Genomic DNA, 21,400 nt, shown 5'->3' with positions numbered 1-21,400 from the left:
GGCTTCTGATAACATTTTTGACCGGCAAGCAACTAACAGAGCAGCAAGGTTATATAGCGACTCCCACATCTTGATGGGAACAGGTGAACAGAGAAGATGAAGACACCAGTTCAATTCCACCAGTAGCCACCGGGGGAGCCCAGAATCCAAATTCACAACAGTACCCCCCCCTCAAGGAGGGGGCACCGAACCCTCACCAGAACCACCAGGGCGATCAGGATGGGCCCTATGAAAGGCACGAACCAGATCGGAGGCATGAACATCAGATGCATTCACCCAAGAATTATCCTCCTGGCCGTATCCCTTCCACTTGACCAGATACTGGAGTCTCCGTCTGGAAACACGAGAGTCTAAGATTTTCTCCACAACGTACTCCAACTCACCCTCAACCAACACCGGAGCAGGAGGCTCAACGGAAGGCACAACCGGTACCTCATACCTGCGCAATAATGACCGATGAAAAACGTTATGAATAGAAAAGGATGCAGGGAGGTCCAAACGGAAGGAAACAGGGTTAAGAATCTCCAATATCTTATACGGGCCGATAAACCGAGGCTTAAACTTAGGAGAAGAGACCCTCATAGGGACAAAACGAGAAGACAACCACACCAAATCCCCAACAGAAAGCCGAGGACCAACACGACGGTGGCGGTTGGCAAAAAGCTGAGTCTTCTCCTGGGACAACCTCAAATTGTCCACCACCTGCCCCCAGATCTGATGCAATCTCTCCACCACAGCATCCACTCCAGGACAATCCGAAGATTCCACCTGACCAGAGGAAAATCGAGGATGAAACCCCGAATTACAGAAAAACGGGGACACCAAAGTGGCAGAGCTGGCCCGATTATTGAGAGCGAACTCCGCCAATGGCAAAAAAGCAACCCAATCATCCTGGTCAGCAGACACAAAACACCTCAGATATGTCTCCAGGGTCTGATTAATCCGCTCGGTCTGGCCATTCGTCTGAGGATGGAAAGCGGACGAAAAAGATAAATCTATGCCCATCCTAGCACAGAATGCCCGCCAAAATCTAGACACGAATTGGGTCCCTCTGTCAGAAACGATATTCTCAGGAATACCATGCAAACGAACAACATTTTGAAAAAACAGAGGAACCAACTCGGAAGAAGAAGGTAACTTGGGCAGAGGAACCAAATGGACCATCTTAGAAAAACGGTCACACACCACCCAGATGACAGACATCTTCTGAGAAACAGGCAGATCTGAAATAAAATCCATCGAGATGTGCGTCCAAGGCCTCTTAGGAATAGGCAAGGGCAACAATAATCCACTAGCCCGAGAACAACAAGGCTTGGCCCGAGCACAAACGTCACAAGACTGCACAAAGCCTCGCACATCTCGTGACAGGGAAGGCCACCAGAAGGACCTTGCCACCAAATCCCTGGTACCAAAAATGCCAGGATGACCTGCCAACGCAGAAGAATGAACCTCAGAGATGACTCTACTGGTCCAATCATCAGGAACAAACAGTTTATCAGGTGGGCAACGATCAGGTCTATCCGCCTGAAACTCCTGCAAGGCCCGCCGCAGGTCTGGAGAAACGGCTGACAATACCACTCCATCCTTAAGGATACCTGTGGGCTCAGAGTTACCAGGCGAGTCAGGCTCAAAACTCCTAGAAAGGGCATCCGCCTTAACATTCTTAGAACCCGGTAGGTATGACACCACAAAATTAAACCGAGAGAAAAATAATGACCAGCGCGCCTGTCTAGGATTCAGGCGCCTGGCGGTCTCAAGATAAATCAAATTTTTGTGGTCAGTCAATACCACCACCTGATGTCTGGCCCCCTCAAGCCAATGGCGCCACTCCTCAAAAGCCCACTTCATGGCCAAAAGCTCCCGATTCCCAACATCATAATTCCGCTCAGCGGGCGAAAATTTACGGGAAAAGAAGGCACAAGGCCTCATCACGGAGCAGTCAGAACTTTTCTGCGACAACACTGCCCCAGCTCCGATCTCAGAAGCGTCGACCTCAACCTGAAAAGGTAGAGCAACATCAGGCTGACGCAACACAGGGGCAGAGGAAAAACGGCGCTTAAGCTCCCGAAAGGCCTCCACAGCATCAGGGGACCAATCAGCAACATCAGCACCCCTCTTAGTCAAATCGGTCAATGGCTTAGCAATATCCGAAAAACCAGCAATAAATCGACGATAAAAGTTAGCAAAGCCCAAAAATTTCTGAAGACTCTTAAGAGAAGAGGGCTGCGTCCAATCACAAATAGCTTGAACCTTGACAGGATCCATTTCAATGGAAGAGGGGGAAAAAATATATCCCAAAAAGGAAATCCTCTGTACCCCAAAAACACACTTAGAACCCTTCACACACAAAGAATTAGACCGCAAAACCTGAAAAACCCTCCTGACTTGCTGGACATGAGAGTCCCAGTCATCCGAAAAAATCAGAATATCATCCAGATACACAATCATAAATTTATCCAAATAGTCGCGAAAAATATCATGCATAAAGGACTGGAAAACTGACGGAGCATTTGAAAGACCAAAAGGCATCACTAAATACTCAAAGTGGCCCTCGGGCGTATTAAATGCGGTTTTCCACTCATCCCCCTGCCTGATTCGCACCAAATTATACGCCCCACGAAGGTCAATCTTAGAGAACCACTTGGCCCCCTTTATGCGAGCAAACAAATCAGTCAGCAACGGCAATGGGTATTGATATTTAACAGTGATTTTATTCAAAAGCCGATAATCAATACATGGTCTCAAAGAGCCGTCTTTTTTTGACACAAAGAAAAAACCGGCTCCTAAGGGAGATGACGATGGACGAATATGTCCCTTTTCCAAGGACTCCTTTATATATTCTCGCATAGCAGCATGTTCAGGCACAGACAGATTAAATAAACGACCCTTTGGGTATTTACTACCCGGGATTAAATCTATGGCACAATCGCACTCTCGGTGCGGAGGTAACGAACCAAGCTTGGATTCTTCAAAGACGTCACGATAGTCAGACAGGAACTCAGGAATTTCAGAGGGAATAGATGATGAAATGGAAACCACAGGTACATCCCCATGAGCCCCCTTACATCCCCAGCTCAACACAGACATAGCTCTCCAGTCGAGGACTGGGTTGTGAGATTGCAGCCAAGGCAATCCTAGGACCAAATCATCATGTAGATTATACAGCACCAGAAAGCGAATAATCTCCTGGTGATCCGGATTAATACGCATAGTTACTTGTGTCCAGTATTGTGGATTATTATTAGCCAATGGGGTGGAGTCAATCCCCTTCAGAGGAATAGGAGTCTCCAAAGGCTCTAAATCATACCCACAGCGTTTGGCAAAGGACCAATCCATAAGACTCAAAGCGGCGCCAGAGTCGACATAGGCGTCCGTGGTAATAGATGACAAAGAGCAAATCAGGGTCACAGATAGAATAAACTTAGACGGTAAGGTGCAAATGGAAACAGATTTACCAAGCTTTTTAGTGCGCTTAGAGCATGCTGATATAACATGAGTAGAATCACCACAATAGAAACACAACCCATTTTCCCGTCTAAAATTCTGCCGCTCGCTTCGGGACAGAATTCTATCACACTGCATACTCTCTGGCGACTTCTCAGTGGACACCGCCAGATGGTGCACTGGTTTGCGCTCCCGCAAACGCCTATCGATCTGAATAGCCATTGTCATGGACTCATTCAGACCCGCAGGCACAGGGAACCCCACCATAACATCCTTAATGGCATCAGAGAGACCCTCTCTGAAAGTCGCCGCCAGGGCGCACTCATTCCAATGAGTAAGCACAGACCATTTACGGAATCTTTGGCAGTAAATTTCCGCTTCATCTTGCCCCTGAGATAGGGACATCAAAGTTTTTTCTGCCTGAAGCTCCAAATGAGGTTCGTCATAAAGCAACCCCAAGGCCAGAAAAAACGCATCCACATTGAGCAACGCAGGATCCCCTGGTGTCAATTAAAAAGCCCAGTCTTGAGGGTCGCCCCGGAGCAAGGAAATCACAATCCTGACCTGCTGTGCAGGGTCTCCGGCAGAGCGAGATTTCAGGGACAAAATTAATTTGCAATTATTTCGAAAATTCTGAAACCCGGATCTATTCCCCGAGAAAAATTCCGGCAAAGGAATTCTCGGCTCAGATACAGGTGCATGACAAACAAAATCTTGCAAATTTTGTACCTTCGTGGCGAGATTATTCAAACCTGCAGTTACACTCTGAAGATCCATTACAAACAGGTGGACACAGAGCCATTCAAAGATTAGAAGGAGAGAGAAAAAAAAAAAAAATTTCAGCAGACTACTTATTTCTCTCCTTTCTCAGCCAAGGATTTTAACCCTTTAGTGGGCCGGTCAAACTGTCATGATCTCAATGGCAAGAGAACATAGCATAAGCATATATAGGAACTAGCTCTTGGAAGATGGGAACTGAGCTGACCATGAACTAAACCTAACGCACAACTAGCAGTGGCCGGGTAGCATGCCTACGTTGATTCTAGATGCCCAGCACCAGCCGGAGGACTAAATAAAGCTAGCAGAGGAAAATATTAGTCCTAGCTCACCTCTAGAGAAATACCCCGAAAGGAGACAGAGGCCCCCCACATGTATTGGCGGTGAGTTAAGATGAAATAACAAACGTAGTATGAAAATAGGTTTAGCAAATTTGAGGTCCACTTACTACATAGCAGAAGACAGAAAGGACACTTTCATGGTCAGCTGAAAACCCTATCAAAACACCATCCAGAAATTACTTTAAAACTCTGGCATTAACTCATAACACCAGAGTGGCAATTCCTGTTCACAAGAGCTTTCCAGACACAGTAACGAAACTACAGCTGTGAACTGGAACAAAAATGCAAAAACAAACATGGACAAGAGTCCAACTTATCTAGTAGTTGTCTAGGAGCAGGAACAAGCACAGAGAGGCTTCTGATAACATTGTTGACCGGCAAGCAACTAACAGAGCAGCAAGGTTATATAGCGACTCCCACATCTTGATGGGAACAGGTGAACAGAGAAGATGAAGACACCAGTTCAATTCCACCAGTAGCCACCGGGGGAGCCCAGAATCCAAATTCACAACACTGGTGTCCTGCAAGCTTTGCCTTCTCAGTTCACCTGTTCCTATCAGGATGTGGGAGTATCCTATTTAACCTTGCTCCTCAGTCATTCTAATGCTGGCCATCAATGTATCCAGAGTGATTCTGTTGCATGTTCCTGCTCCCAGTTTTCTGCTCAGCTAAGTTGGACACTTTTGTCCTTAAGTCTATTTTTGTATGTTTTGTCCAGTTTGCACTTATGTGAATCTCTGCAGTTGGAAGCTCTTGTTGGGCTGAAATTACCACTCCAGTGGCATGAGTTGTCACATGAGTTAAGGTAATTTCAGGATGGTGTTTTGAAGGGTTTTGCAGCTGACCGCGAAGTCCTCTGTTGTATCTTTCTGCTATTTAGTTAGCGGGCCTCTCTGTGCTAAATCTGCTTTCATACTGTGTGTGTCTTTTCATCTGCTCTCACCGTTATTATATGTGGGGGGCTGCTATCTCCTGTGGGGACATTCTCTGGAGGCAAGCCAGGACTGTGTTTTCTTCTACCAGGGGTAGTTAGTTCTCCGGCTGGCGCGCGGCATCTAGAGACAACGCAGGAATGCCCCCTGGCTACTTCTAGTGTGGTGTGTAGGTTTAGCATCGCGGTCAGCTCTAGTTTCCATCACCCGAGAGCTTGTCTGTTTATTCTATGCTTCTGATGTTTCCTTGCCATTGGAAACCATAACAGACAGTATTGTCAGTTGGCAGGGGCATGCTTGGAGGTACAGTATTGTCCGTTGTCAGGAGCATGCTTGGAGGTACAGTATGTCCCTTGGCAGGGGCATTATTGGAGGTATAGTATTGTCCCTTTGAGGCAATTCTCCTAGGACATAAGTACTTTGTGCATACAGCAAGTGATGCCTCTATTTTATTTTGTCTAATTTGTGAAAAATTCAACAGAAAAAAAAAAAACATGTGACAGCTGAGGCGTACAGAGGTACAGTAAGAGTCCTGGGCGCTGGAATACGACCCATATGAGCCTTACAAGCCCTGAACTTTGTGAGTTAAGCTCTCTTCATCCCCGCAGTCTTTCCCGGTGTAATAGCAATGGCTGGTACATCAGCATTAATTGGACCGAGATTTCTTCCTGAATTATGAGTACACAGCAAAAACAAATTGTGCCTGACTTATTAAATGACTTAATTATAAGTCACTTGTGGCTTAGCTACACCACGATGCAAATGACTCTTGGATAATGAATCTTTAATCGCTTCAAATTGCAAATTGCACGCTGCATAAATTTCAGTGACGGATATTTGCTGAAGAGGTTTATATTAATGTTTTCCTTTGTACTTTAAACTTTGTTGATTAGGAAATTTTTGATATTTTCAGAACTATTTGTTTCATTGGTATGCCTTCTTGACTTACCCTGCAACCATCTAATCCATTGCAAACATAGCCCAACTATTAACTATTAAATCACTGAAGAAGAAGAGGACTCAGCATAGAGGCGGCTTTTGTTAGAGTACCTACATTTGCTTTGATTGGATTATGCAGATTCATTGCTTCCCGTAACTATACATTAAGCCATTTTTTATGAACAAATTGAGTGGGTGTTACTATTTTCTTTGATAAAACGATGTGTCCTTACAGTCTCAGATTATCATCAGTGATTGTCATTGTCCAAAGTGTGTAAGGACACATCCTCTACCGGCAACGTCCATGTATTCATAGGAGGAATAACAGAGGAAATGGACTATTCCGAGATGCGCCATTACTGTTTTTTTTTTGAGAATGCAAATATTGAATTAAACAGGAATATCAGGAAAACTGGGGTTCTTTTAAAGATAAGATTGCACAAAGTCTGGCTACGTTATGTGGAGCTGGCGGTTTATGTTGGATTTTTTCATGGGGGAGGTTTATGGTCAAACAAAAAAACATATACAAACAGACGTTGTTGAAGGTCGGCTCTCATAGCTGCTCCTCCAGGTAGACACAGGCACACATGTGGTTAAAGTCTCTGAGTGGTTTATTGCATCATAAACCAAAAGCCCAAATTGGTAACAGAAAAAACAGCCTGTCCAGCTCAAGTGAAAGTTCATATACAGTCCTGCCCAGTTCTTCTGGAACAACACGTATGGCACCTCTCGCAGGAGTTAGCAGTCAGGAGGCTTCCTTTCCTCCACACACACAGACAGAGAAAAAAAATTAGGTGAACATTTAAGGCTACGTTCACATTTGCGTTGTGCGCCGCAGCGTCGGCGACTCAACGCACAACGCAGGAACAACGCATGCACAACGCTGCGTTTTGCGACGCATGCGTCCTTTTTTGGCTTGATTTTGGACGCACCAAAAATGCAACTTGCTGCGTCCTCTGCGCCATGACGCGTGCGCCGCAGTGACGCATGCGTCGCAAAACGCAAGTGCAACGCATGTCCATGCGCCCCCATGTTAAATATAGGGGCGCATGACGCATGCGGCGACGCTGCGGCGCCCGACGCTGCGGCGCACAACGCAAATGTGAATGTAGAGTTACTCCCTCCAGCCACACCCTGGGTGGAGATATGGTTGGTAGGCGTCCTGTCCATCTCTGACCTAACCATCATAAAAGCCATGCCTATTTTCCGTCTGGATTGCTCTCAGCACATATCATGCTGGAGAAAACACTTATGGCTTTCATATCACGCAGGAAAGCAACCTTTGTGACACATATCTCCCCTCATGTCCGGCACCAGTGAATGGAGCCTGCGCTACAAAACTGTACACATAACTAATGCCGCTATACAGAACATGTTAGCACTGCTACCTTATTACACAAATAGATAATGCATCTATACACATAACATGCCCATGTAACTACTGCCAGAATGAAGAGCACCAAAGCGACCGAGTGCCCAAATAAACAGAAGTATCCTCTATACTGGGGGGCAAGTGAGTGACCCTAGTACACAACAGTGCCAGCACAGAACTCCCCATATGTAAGTGTGAGATTATCTGTACTGATCTCTGCACTCAAACATTTAGGTGGGACAAGGTTTATAAAGGAGATGATATGTTCTATATGTCTTCATTGTAAAGTTTATATTCTGTGCTAATCAATTGTATGTCCTTATAAAATCCAGAGCACTCTTTATACCCAGCTCCCTATTCTCCTTTATTTCTCACAGTCGTAGCATTGCATAATAATTTTATGGCTGCCAGCAACTACTACAAGCTGGAGATCCCAGCGTACAGATTTATTTAGCTCCCATGAAAGTCAATGGGAGATACTGTACATGTGTGGCTCCTTATTGTTTGTTACTTATTATTTTACCTTTGCAAAGACTCATTCACTGAATAAGAAATCCCTCCGGCCAAAGTAGGTATTCTGGGAAGATTATACATTGTTCAGTAGCCGGACTTGGAGAAACAGTGCCTGTAACTAAAGGATGAAACGTCTAGTAGACTTACTTTAATAGGTCTAACAGGATGTACAATTGATGATGTGTTCATTTTAATCCTGCAAAATAAACAAAATAGATTTAAAGCCATCTGCTGTTATATAATGTGTATAAAGTGTGCCTCGTGTACATGCGCCAACAGCAATCATAACAAGGAAATCTTAATGGCAATGTGTCAGTAAGATCAACTCCCCTGTCCACATATAGAGACATGCAGTAATAAAATCAACATCTTTATATCCTCTACTTGTTGCTGCATTTTATGTTGTTTTTTTTTTTTTATTCATTTTCAAATGAGCTGATAAGTGCTATGGGTTTGACAGAGCATGTAAGGAGCCACGGCATCACATAGTTGTTCATAACCCAGCAACAATCTCTTTAGCTCTGATGTCAGGCACCAGACAAGGAAATCAGACATCGAGATATCAATCATAGAGAAGAGGCTGGTGCTAGGGTGGGAAACAACCTTGGAAGGCACAGGCTCATTAAATGCTCTTTCATGCCCAGATCACTAAACACCTCATTGGCTTATGAATTAAAACATTAATTTCTTTGGAATCCAGCAACAGATAGAAGGTATAAAGGTGTCGATTGATTTATATTTCAAAGAGCTGCGTAACTATATGTGGTTTGGGTTAACAACTGCATCTTCATTCCCCGTGGTACACCCTGTAATTGGGGGGACTCGTCTAATGAAAAGAGGCAACATCTTTGATGCAAATAATATAACGGCACAATGTGATACATTAAAAGTTTACAAAGTAACACAAGACCTCCCTAAGAAACTCATATAGATAGGCCACAAGAATGTATAGTTAAAAAATACAAACTTTATTTCAAACAAAAGAAAAAAGTATCTCAATTATAAATATAAACACATGAATGTAATGTTAATGATGCCTCCAATCTAACATAAGAAAGAACAGAAAGTCCACAATTAAAAGTTTACAGTAGGTTCTCATTAGAACTATGGTAGGATACCACCTATACATTCAGGGGAATGGAAGAGTTCCCGATGCTGTTAGGCACTGTGTGAGGAAAAAGCGAGCTTTTCAGGGGCTTGTTGGCGTGCTCTGAATAATGTGACCTGTCTTTATGTAGAATGTGCTGAAGGAGCTGGAGAGGAGGAAAGCTGATTTGAACAGCGTAACGGAGAGCAGCGCAGCTCTGCAGTGCCTGGTGGAGGGAAGCGAAAACATCCTGGAGGAGAAGCTTTGTGTCCTCAACGCTGGCTGGAGCCGAGTCCGCACCTGGACAGAGGATTGGTGCAATACACTATTGGTACGTACACGGCAACTCTGTAAGGATGGAAAGTCGCGTATCTCATGTCATCTCATTTGTGTTACTGTCTAGAGTTGTGCCAGTATTGGTACAGTATGTTTTAGTCCACAAATCTGAGGTAGTCAAACTCCAAGTGAACAGTTTCTTCTTACAATGACCCAGTGATGAAGACTTTAAGTATGTCCATATACAAGTCACAATGACAAATCATATACTTTGTTAGTTGGCGGCCCTGATGCTGAGACTCCACAGACCGCTGAAATAAAGAGACAGAAACGATTCATCGAGTGCTGTTTTCCTTTGGCTTTGCTCACCTCTCCTCAGAAAGATGGCTTAGCTGTGAACAGTACAAACTTATAGGCCTCTTTGGGCCGGTACACTGCGAACCTCATCTACCCAAGAAGAGCTGATCGCAACCTAAGGGGCACAGCACAGTTTGTTTCAGTGATCCATGCGGGTCTCAACACTTGCACCACTACATATTTTTAGCATGTCTCTATGTCAAAAGTTTAATGAAACAGCAGCTAACCTTCTCCTAAATTTGTGTTCATTAATTATGTTTAGTAATTTGGATAAATTATTTGTGGTAGAATGGCAAGTCTTCCTTGAATTAAAGGGTTTGTAACAAGTTTGGAAGTTATCCCTTATCCTTAGCATAAGGGTACCGTCACACAGTGAAATTTTCATCGCTACGGCGGCACGATTCATGACGTTCTAGCGATATTGTTACGATATCGCTGTGTCTGACACGCTACTGCGATCAGACATCACGCTGAGAATCGTACGTCGTAGCAGATCGTTTGGAACTTTCTTTCGTCGCTTGATCACCCGCTGACATCGCTGGATCGTTGTGTGTGACACCGATCCAGCGATGTGTTCGCTTGTAACCAGGGTAAACATCGGGTAACTAAGCGCAGGGCCGCGCTTAGTAACCCGATGTTTACCCTGGTTACCAGCGTAAACGTAAAAAAAACAAACAGTACATACTTACATTCCGGTGTCTGTCCTCCGGCGTCTCAGCTTCTCTGCACTGTGAGCGCCTGCCGGCCGGAAAGCGAGCACAGCGGTGACGTCACCGCTCTGCTTTCCGGCTATGGTGCTTACACAGTGCAGAGAAGCACAGCGCCGGGGACAGACACCGGAATGTAAGTATGTACTGCCGTGATTGCTAAGTGTGACCGCAGTCTACGACGCTGGAGCGATAATCATACGACGCTGCGACGTCACGGATCGTGCCGTCGTAGCGATGAAAATGGCACTGTGTGACGGTACCCTAAGTGATAGCTTACTGATTGCTGAGGGTCCAACTGCTGGGGCACCCACCCATCCCTAGAAATAACGGCCCCTGTGTGAATGGAGTGGTGGAGAATCATACGGACTGCCGTTCCATTCCGAATATCAGCCTAATGCAACACTTGGCTATCTCAGGTGGTCCTGTAGAGCAAACTTGGTACAAAACCTTTAATAGGAACTCTTTTGCCCTTACTGTTTTTTAGATTCTCTGTTAAAAAGATGAGCAAGACAAAACTTCCAAAAACACCTTTTAGCACTATATGTAGACGGCTAGGCAGTGATTCCAGGTCCAGTGCCCATAGAGGGCTGTACAATATTTCATCCATGCCCTCCATGTGGTGTTTTATCTTATTTTTTGAGTCACAATCCCCGGCTCTTCTAGCAGAAATCGTTAGTGTCCATGTCTTTTACCCACATTTAACATCCTCAGCCATCCGCATTTGAGAGATGTTTTGCACAATATATCTTAAATCCCATGGTTTCTCCAGTGTTAAGCAATGCTGAGGTATTCACTATTTAGTCTTCTTGGTACTGTTCTTTTATTGTACATTTACAGTCTGCAATGCACTAGTGTTGTAAACTGCCTGGTCTTCTCCATAAAGAATTTCTCCCTCTGCTAGAATATCACCAGCAGATTACCAGGCAATTCTTAAATCTGTCACCCCCAAAATCGTATATGAGCTGCGGCCACTGGCATCAGGGGCTTATCTACAGCATTCTGTAATGCTGTAGATAAGCCCCCGATTTAACCTGAAAGATGAGAAATAAAGGTTAGATTATACTCACCCAGGGGCGGTCCCACTGCGGTCCGGGTTCGATGGGCGTCGCGGTCCGGTCCGGGGCCTCCCATCTTCATACGATGACGTCCTCTTCTTCGCCTGTGCCGAAGCCGCGGCAAGAAGACAAGAAGAGGACGTCATCGTATGAAGCTAGGAGGCCCCGGACCGTGACGCCCATCGGACCTGGACCGCAGCGGGACCGCCCCTGGGTGAGTATAATATAACCTTTATTTCTCATCTTTCAGGTTACATCGGGGCTTATCTACAGCATTCCAGATTGCTGTAGAAAAGCTCCTGATGCCGGTGGCCGCAGCTCATATACGGTTTTGGGGGGGGTGACAGATTCCCTTTAAGTCCAGAAGATCAGACCATCATTTTTTGCTTGGAATAAGTTTAATTTCAGAAATATGACTTTTTAACCTGAAATCTAATTTCTCCCAGAAGTGGATGTTATTGGGCAGCTGGAGGGTCCTATTCATCAGTCAGATACATAAGGTGGACTTGTTTCCTACCCCTATTGCTTCCCCTTAGCAAACTGCTATCACTCGCTCTTCTCAAAATAAAAAGTCCTGTTCTGCCCTATCTGCTGGGTTACCATACAAAAGTCTCTATGGTGGGTCTGGCTCGTTTCATTCTCAGCAAAGACTCATCAGGGAACGTACACTGAAGGTCAAGGACCTCCTCTACCGATAATTAAACAGATCGGGCATTTGGAAGGGAGGGAGAAACTAACTAACTTTTATCCTCCTACTTTATAATAGTTAACTTGCAGCCAGGCACATACACTAGTACATAGTTTTTTAAAGGTCTAGAAATAATGTGAGACCTCCTTCCATGCGTTTTTGCTGCTCATATATGATATATTGTGATAGTGTAGTAACAGGAATTCCCATTCTTCGTGATCATACTGCCTAACTGTTCCCTCGTGTCACTGTTTGGTGCCAGCTCTCTAAGTTAGCACTCATTAGCAGTCATTTAGTTGAATGCTCACATCCAATGACCCGTCTCTATGTTTTGTTAGAATCACCAGAGTCAGATGGAAATTTTCGATGAGAATGTCGCTCACATAAGCACTTGGCTCTACCAAGCAGAAGCCCTTCTGGATGAGATTGAGAAAAAGCCAGCTAACAAGAAAGAGGAAATTGTGAAGGTAAAGTTCTACAACTCATTGACAGGGGTATTACCATGAATAAACCTCCAGAAAATTTTCAGACTTTAGTGGAGCTGCAACGGAGAAATGTCTCCAGCAAGAGGAGAGGTGTCAAGTTTTGGTGTTTGCGCTTTGACAACATTGCATTAGCACATTTATTACTAGATGTATTACAGAGGTCACCAGGTCAAAAACGGCCAGTTTTTATTCTTATTTTACACCCACTGCTCCCCTGAATGATCCTTTTTTTTTTTTTTTTTTTACATGTGACATATAGTTCCAGAGATATGTACCTTTTTATACAGAGCTAATTTCTGTGTTTTTTTTCCCAAGAGGGCAGTGCTCACAGGATTCTTTGGGGTCATCTTGAAGCTGCTCTGAATAATTAGCCCGTGAGCACTACCCTCTCGTAAAGATCAGAAAAATTACCACCAACTAAAAAGGCCTTATCTCTGAAACTGTATTTGGGATTAAAAAAATAAAAAATTTAGGGAACTAGAAGGAAAAACCATAAGTGCATTATCTGGCCACTTTTATCCTGGTGACAAGTCATTTTTAATTAAATTAAATTTCATTTTATTAATCACTAAACTACATTATGTTATTTTTTAAGCGCCTATTGTCTGAGTTGGATGATGTCAGTCTCAGAGTGGATAGTGTCCGTGATCATGCAGGAATGCTGATGAGCAGTCGTGGAACATCTTGTCGGCAACTAGTGGAACCAAAGGTGGCCGAACTAAATCGCAACTTTGAGAAAGTTTCTCAGCACTTAACTGCTGCCAAGGTAAATGAATGCAAGGAATTGGTGAAATATTTGGCTAGCGTATGTGACACACACATGTCTGGGGGAGTCTATGGGGGTTTCTTAGAACACAATCCGGGGATCTTTGGAAAACCACAGAGCCAAGAGTCCCTATAGGACTGAAAACATATCTCTCGTTACTGGAATTTTGGCATTTTGGATAGGCACGATAGAGCTTTATGACAAAGTAATGCTTTTCGCCTCCCAGCTTCCTCTCTAGGTAGCTCTAAGGTTAGTCATTCCTTAAAATTAATTTGAATTTCCCAATATTAAACTGGAATCCAGGCTGTAAAACAACATTGTATAATATCTTTGACCCTAATTGTTGCATTGCATATGTATTAGTCATAGTTTGTAATGTATATTCTCCTACTTGACACTGCACTGCCATGGTTTCCTGCAGAAAAACATTGAGTTAAGCTACTTTCACACATCCGTCGGTACGGGGCCGTCGCAAACCGTCGGCCCGACGTACCGACGGACGTTGTGCTAATGTAGCACAACGTGGGCAGCGGATGCAGTTTTACAATGCATCCAGTGCCCATTGTGATGAGTGGGGAGGAGGGGGCGGAGTTCCCGCTGCGCATGCACGGTCGGAAATTGCGGATCTGACGGACAAAAAACGTTACATTGAACGTTTTTTTGTCACGACGGACCTCAAAAACATGACGCATCGGTCGCACGACGGATGCGAAGTGTGTCCATCCGTCGCAATCCGTCGTCCATTAAAGTCAATAGCAAAAAAACGGATCCTGCGGGCACATTTGCAGGATCCATTTTTTTGCCAAACCGACGGATTGCGATGGAGGGAAAAAGACGGAAGTGTGAAAGTAGCTTTATTGTTACGCTTGCGATTTTTACTATGACTCGCATGTAAGTTTGCCCTTGCCATTTTATTGTTCTAGCATTTTACCCTGTCTAAAATTCTTATTTTTACAATTCCTCGCTGTTTAAATTCCCCAATGCATAGGGATATCACACCACTTGTATGGCCCCCCAGTCATAGTCTCCAGTAGTGACATCACTATAAAGGACATATAGCTGCTGTCTTGCTCATATGATGTTTTGGGGCAGATGTTTAGAATGAGGCTTGTGTATTTTTCAGATACTTTTGGATCAAGATCCTGGAACACAAGCCACAGCAGAAGAACCTTTTAAGCCAGAACCTACTGCTGCAGAGCTGGAAGGCTTTGAAACAGAGCTGCTTAGTGTCCAGAGGGTCCTGGAAAAGTGTCTACAGTCCCCTGCAGAATGTGAGAAGGTGAGGAAAGGGAACTTTCCATCTTTAGTAAAGCATTTGCAATGAATAACAGAGATTTATCAGTTCTCCGCTATGCAGCATAACACTTATTTATCAGCAGGAGCAGTGCCAGGTGACAAAAAAGTTTAAAAAAATGTTTAAACAAGTTTGGTAGGACTCTGAATCCCCACCCACCATTACTCAATCCTTTCAAGCAGTTCAGTTCAATAAGAGCTGATCTGCAGTTGTCAGCACACAGTGAACAGAGCTGTTCTTTTCCAGCTTCATTCACTTTTACAACTGATCATTGAGGGTGCCAGGTGCCAGACCACCACTAATGTAATACTGATGATCTTAGTATCTCATGCTATTAAATAGCTTTAGTTAGTTAGACAACATGAAAATAAGCAAGTTTTCATTTGACTTGCTTTTTCTATCTGCTGCTGTGAAAGCTTTTATCCTGTATACTGTACAGCTAGATTTCATGGAGTTTGGCCAGCAGAGCCTGGCCAAGTGTTCAAAGTAGTTTAATTCACGATGAGTTATCTCCTAAGATCCCAGTCAGCTCATTGATTTCTATTCTGTAGCTGTTTGCCCCCATCCTCCTCTCTCTCAGCTCTTAACCAAAGTGTGTTTATTTTTAAGGAAGCATTTCCATCAAAAATGTTATTCTTTTAAGACATTAAAGTCATCATATTATATAGAACTATGTACTTACAATTGCTCATTTTTCCCTTCCACACAGTTAATTCTTCTCTTTTCCATTAGGTCTAAGACATCACGTGATTAAAAGTAGACTAGCTGAATCCTTCAAAGTTTTATGTAGAATTAGGAAATCTCTCTTCCCTGCTTAAGTCATCATTAGAATTACAATTATACATCACTGTAAGATCCCTGGCAGGGGGAGGAGCGAAGCAGCTGGGTCAGGAGTTGAAGAGGGGATGACTCTTATAGTGAAAATTGACCCACTGTTTCTACATAGAGCTTAGAAGGATTTAGCTAGTCGGTTTTAAATTATGTGATGTCATAGAACTACTGGAAAAGAGAGGAAGCAACTGGGTAGAAAGGCAAAATGAGCAATTGTAAGTACACAGTGCTACATAATATGATGATTGCAATATATAAAGAGGATAACAACTTTAATGAGAGGAGTGGATATTTAAGTAGAATTACAATCCCTTGGGCCCCAGCAGCAGCAGTTCTCTTTGAATCACTCTCATTTTCCTGAGACATGTGCTTGTTTAAATGCCTGGTTAATTCTGTATGCAAATATAGTGATAACATAACAGTATAGACTGAGAGCAAACACTGACAGACCATTCATGTATTGTAGCGTTGTAGGAGGACAAAGTTCTGGATCAGAACTTTCACTGAAGGACGAGTGGCTCACCCAAGCAATCAGAAAATAAGGAGACAGCAGACGTCTGAGTTGCCCAAGAGATAGATTGAGAATACCCCTTTAAGTCCCCCTTAAAAAAAAACTTGTAATTCCCAATTAGCTACATATTTTGTACTTTCTTTTCATGAAAAGGCTACACAAAATAATTAAGCCACAGTAAATTGAAAGAATAAAGATAAATATAATGACAATAAAACGAATGGCTGTAAAGAAGCCTTCTGTTGATTAACCCCTTCATGACCCAGCCTATTTTGGCCTTAATGACCTTGCCGTTTTTTGCAATTCTGACCAGTGTCCCTTTATGAGGTAATAACTCGGGAACGCTTCAACGGATCGTAGCGATTCTGAGATTGTTTTTTCGTGACATATTGGGCTTTATGTTAGTGGTAAATTTAGGTCGATAATTTCTGCGTTTATTTGTGAAAAAAATGGAAATTTGGCGAAAATTTTGAAAATTTTGCAATTTTCACATTTTGAATTTTTATTCTGTTAAACCAGAGAGTTATGTGACACAAAATAGTTAATAAATAACATTTCCCACATGTCTACTTTACATCAGCACAATTTTGGAAACAACATTTTTTTTTTGCTAGGAAGTTATAAGGGTTAAAATTTGACCAGTGATTTCTCATTTTTACAACAAAATTTACAAAACCATTTTTTTTAGGGACCACCTCACATTTGAAGTCAATTTGAGGGTTCTATATGGCTGAAAATACCCAAAAGTGACACCATTCTAAAAACTGCACCCCTCAAGGTGCTCAAAACCACATTCAAGAAGTTTATTAACCCTTCAGGTGTTTCACAGCAGGAGAAGCAACATGGAAGGAAAAAATAAACATTTAACTTTTTAGTCACAAAAATGATCTTTTAGCAACAATTTTTTTATTTTCCCAAGGGTAAAAGGAGAAACTGGACCACTAAAGTTGTTGTCCAATTTGTTCTGAGTACGCTGATACCTCATATGTGGGGGTAAACCACTGTTTGGGCGCACGGCAGAACTCGGAAGGGAAGGAGCGCCATTTGACTTTTTGAATGAAAAATTGGCTCCAATCTTTAGCGGACACCATGTCGCGTTTGGAGAGGCCCCGTGTGCCTAAACATTGGAGCTCCCCCACAAGTGACCCCATTTTGGAAACTAGACGCCCCAAGGAACTTATCTAGATGCATAGTGAGCACTTTAAACCCCCAGGTGCTTCACAAATTGATCCGTAAAAATGAAAAAGTACTTTTTTTTCACAAAAAAATTATTTTAGCCTCAATTTTTTAATTTTCACATGGGCAACAGGATAAAATGGATCCTAAAATTTGTTGGGCAATTTCTCCTGAGTACACTGATACCTCACATGTGGGGGTAAACCACTGTTTGGGCACATGGTAAGTCTCGGAAGGGAAGGCACGCCATTTGGCTTTTTGAATGGAAAATTAGCTCCAATCATCAGCGGACACCATGTCGCGTTTGGAGAGCCCCTGTGTGCCTAAACATTGGAGCTTCCCCATAAGTGACCCCATTTTGGAAACTAGACCTCCCAAGGAACTAATCTAGATGTGTGGTGAGCACTTTGAACCCCCAAGTGCTTCACAGAAGTTTATAACGCAGAGCCATGAAAATAAAAAATAATTTTTCTTTTCTCAAAAAATTTTTTTTAGCCCTGAATTTTTTATTTTCCCAAGGGTAACAGGGGAAATTTGACCCCAATAGTTGTTGTCCAGTTTCTACTGAGTACGCTGATACCCCATATGTGGGGGTAAACCACTGTTTGGGCACACGTCGGGATTCGGAAGGGAAGTAGTGACGTTTTGAAATGCAGACTTTGATGGAATGCTCTGCGGGCGTCACGTTGCGTTTGCAGAGCCCCTGATGTGCCTAAACAGTAGAAACCCCCCACAAGTGACCCCATTTTGGAAACTAGACCCCCAAATGAACTTATCTAGATGTGTGGTGAGCACTTTGAACCCCTAAGTGCTTCACAGTAGTTTATAACGCAGAGCCGTGAAAATAATAAATACGTTTTCTTTCCTCAAAAAAAAATTTTTTTTAGCCCTGATTTTTTTATTTTCCCAAGGGTAACAGGAGAAATTTGACCCCAAGAGTTGTTGTCCAGTTTCTCCTGAGTACGGTGATACCCTATATGTGGGGGTAAACCACTGTTTGAGCACATGCCGGAGCTCGGAAGTGAAGTAGTGACGTTTTGAAATGCAGACTTTGATGGAATGCTCTGCGGGCATCACGTTGCGTTTGCAGAGCCCCTGATGTGCCTAAACAGTAGAAACTCCCCACAAGTGACCCCATTTTGGAAACTAAACCCCCAAGGGAACTTATCTAGATGTGTGGTGAGCACTTTGAACCCCCAAGTGCTTCACAGAAGTTTATAACGCAGAGCCGTGAAAATAAAAAAGCATTTTTTTTCCTCAAAAATAATTTTTTAGCCCGCAATTTTTTATTTTCCCAAGGGTTACAGGAGAAATTGGACCCCAAAAGTTGTTGATCAGTTTCTCCTGAGTACGCTGGTACCCCATATGTGGGGGTAAAGCACTGTTTGGGCACACGTCGGGGCTCGGAAGGGAGAGAGCACCATTTTACTTTTTCAACGCAAGATTGGCTGGAATCAATGGTGGCGCCGTGTCGCGTTTGGAGACCCCCTGATGTGCCTAAAAAGTGGAAACCCCTCAATTCTAACTCCAACACTAACCCCAACACACCCCTAACTCTAATCCCAACCCTAACCACAACCCTAACCCCAACACACCCCTAACCCTAGTCTTACCCCTAATTCCAACCCTAACCCTAAGGCTATGTGCTCACGTTGTGGATTTGTGTGGATTTTTCCGCAGTTTTTGAAAAATCTGCAGGTAAAACGCACTGCGCTTTACCTGCGGATTTACCGCGGATTTCCAGTGTTTTTTGTGTGGATTTCACTTGCGGATTCCTATTATGGAGCAGGTGTAAAACGCTGCGGAATTGCACAAAGAATTGACATGCTGCGGAAAATACAACACAGCGTTTCCGCGCTGTATTTTCCGCACCATGGGCACAGCGGATTTGGTTTTCCATGGGTTTACGTGGTACTGTAAACGTGATGGAAAACTGATACGAATCCGCAGCGACCAATCCGCTAATTCTAACCCTAATTCCGACCCTAATCCTAATTCTAACCCTAATTCTAACCCTAATTCTAACCCTAGCCCTAAGTGCAACCCTAGCCCTAAGTGCAACCCTAGCCCTAAGTGCAACCCTAAGTGCAACCCTAAGTGCAACCCTAAGTGCAACCCTATGTGCAACCCTAGCCCTAAGTGCAACCCTAAGTGCAACCCTAAGTGCAACCCTAGCCCTAAGTGCAACCCTAAGTGCAACCCTAAGTGCAACCCTAGCCCTAAGTGCAACCCTAAGTGCAACCCTAAGTGCAACCCTACCCCTAACCGTACCCCTAACCGTACCCCTAACCGTACCCCTAACCCTAACCCTAACCCTAATGGAAAAACAAAAATAATTATATTTTCTGTATTTTATTATTGTCCCTACCTATGGGGGTGATAAAGGGGGTGATTTATTTACAATTTGTTTTTTTTTTTATTTTGATCTCTGTGATAGAACTTATCACAGCGACCAAAATGTGCAGGAACGAATCTGCCGGCTGGCAGATTCGGCGGGCGCACTGCGCATGCGCCCGCCATTTTCCAAGATGGCGGCGCCCATGAAGAAGACGGCCGGACACCGGGAGGGACATCGGAGCTAGGTAAGTATGGGGGGGGGGGATCGGAGGACCTGGGGAGCGGACAGGAGGACCGGGGGAGCCGACAGGAGGGAGGAGGGGAGCGGAACGGAGATCGGGGCAAAAAGGACGACTAGGGAGGCGATCGGTGGGGTGGGGTGGGGGCAGATCGGGGTCTCCAGCCATGGCAGATGCTATTGCAGCATCGGCCATGGCTGGATTGTAATATTTCACCATTTTCATAGGTGAAATATTACAAATCGCTCTGATTGGCAGTTTCACTTCCAACAGCCAATCAGAGCGATCGTAGCCACAGGGGGGTGAAGCCACCCCCCCTGGGCTGAAGTACCACTCCCCCTGTCTCTGCAGATCGGGTAAAATGGGAGTTAACCCTTTCACCCGATCTGCAGGGACGCGATCATTCTGTGAAACAGCATATGCGTCACAGGTCGGATTGGCACCGACTTTCATGACGCATACGCTGTGTCACAGGTCGGGAAGGGGTTAATAAACAAAATTAAGGCATGAATCTTCATGATTATTAGTACAATTTCTAATTTTCAAATTACATCCTCTATTAGTTCATTGTTATTTGTTCAAAGATACAAATATCTCTTTCAAGAATATCTGAAATGTACAGCTTCTTGCTGGAGTGTTACAAGTGTGCGATGCTCCAATAAGCTTTGGGCCATTTTTATCTTTCAGATAGCCTGGCCTCCCATTACTGTTGTGAGGCTAGTTGAAGAGCTTATCTGGGACTATTTTAGTTTTTTTTTATGGTCCTAAGAACTTAAGGTACCTTCACACTAAACGATATCGCTAGCGATCCGTGACGTTGCAGCATCCTGGATAGCGATATCGTTGTGTTTGACACGCAGCAGCGATCTGGATCGTGCTGTGATATCGCTGGTCGTTGCTGAAAGTTCAGAACTTTATTTGGCCGTCAGATCGGCGTGTATCGTCGTGTTTGACACCAAATGCAACGATGCCAGCAATGTTTTACAATGGTAACCAGGGTAAATATCGGGTTACTAAGCGCAGGGCCGCTCTCCTCCTGCATCCTGTGTAAGTGCCGGCTGTAAAGCAGAGCGGTGACGTCACCGCTCTGCTCTGTGGGAGATGCCGGAGATGTTCGGCGCTGACACAGGATGCAGGAGGAGTGCAGGGAAGCGGACGCCGGGCACCGGAATGTGAGTATGTAGTGTTTTTTTTTTTTTACATTTACGCTGGTAACCAGGGTAAACATCGGGTTACTAAGCGCGGCCCTGCGCTTAGTAACCTGATGTTT

The 21,400-nt window shown here is 44.1% G+C and overlaps 1 protein-coding gene across 2 annotated transcripts in view; it reads left to right on the top strand.

Moving 5' to 3' along the window:
• The window catches only part of UTRN (utrophin), an 846,507-nt gene that overhangs the window by 253,687 nt on the left and 571,420 nt on the right, over nucleotides 1-21,400 (top strand). For both annotated transcript variants that reach the window (XM_077283030.1, XM_077283029.1), the window contains exons 35-38: nucleotides 9,557-9,736; nucleotides 12,830-12,958; nucleotides 13,572-13,742; nucleotides 14,866-15,021. In XM_077283030.1, the coding sequence (XP_077139145.1) occupies nucleotides 9,557-9,736; nucleotides 12,830-12,958; nucleotides 13,572-13,742; nucleotides 14,866-15,021 (636 nt within the window). The remainder of the gene's footprint in view (nucleotides 1-9,556; nucleotides 9,737-12,829; nucleotides 12,959-13,571; nucleotides 13,743-14,865; nucleotides 15,022-21,400) is intronic.

The sequence above is a fragment of the Ranitomeya variabilis genome, chromosome 2 (genome assembly GCF_051348905.1).
Source record: "Ranitomeya variabilis isolate aRanVar5 chromosome 2, aRanVar5.hap1, whole genome shotgun sequence".
NCBI classification, from domain to species: Eukaryota; Metazoa; Chordata; class Amphibia; order Anura; family Dendrobatidae; genus Ranitomeya; species Ranitomeya variabilis.
This window is presented reverse-complemented; position numbering and strand designations above follow the sequence as displayed.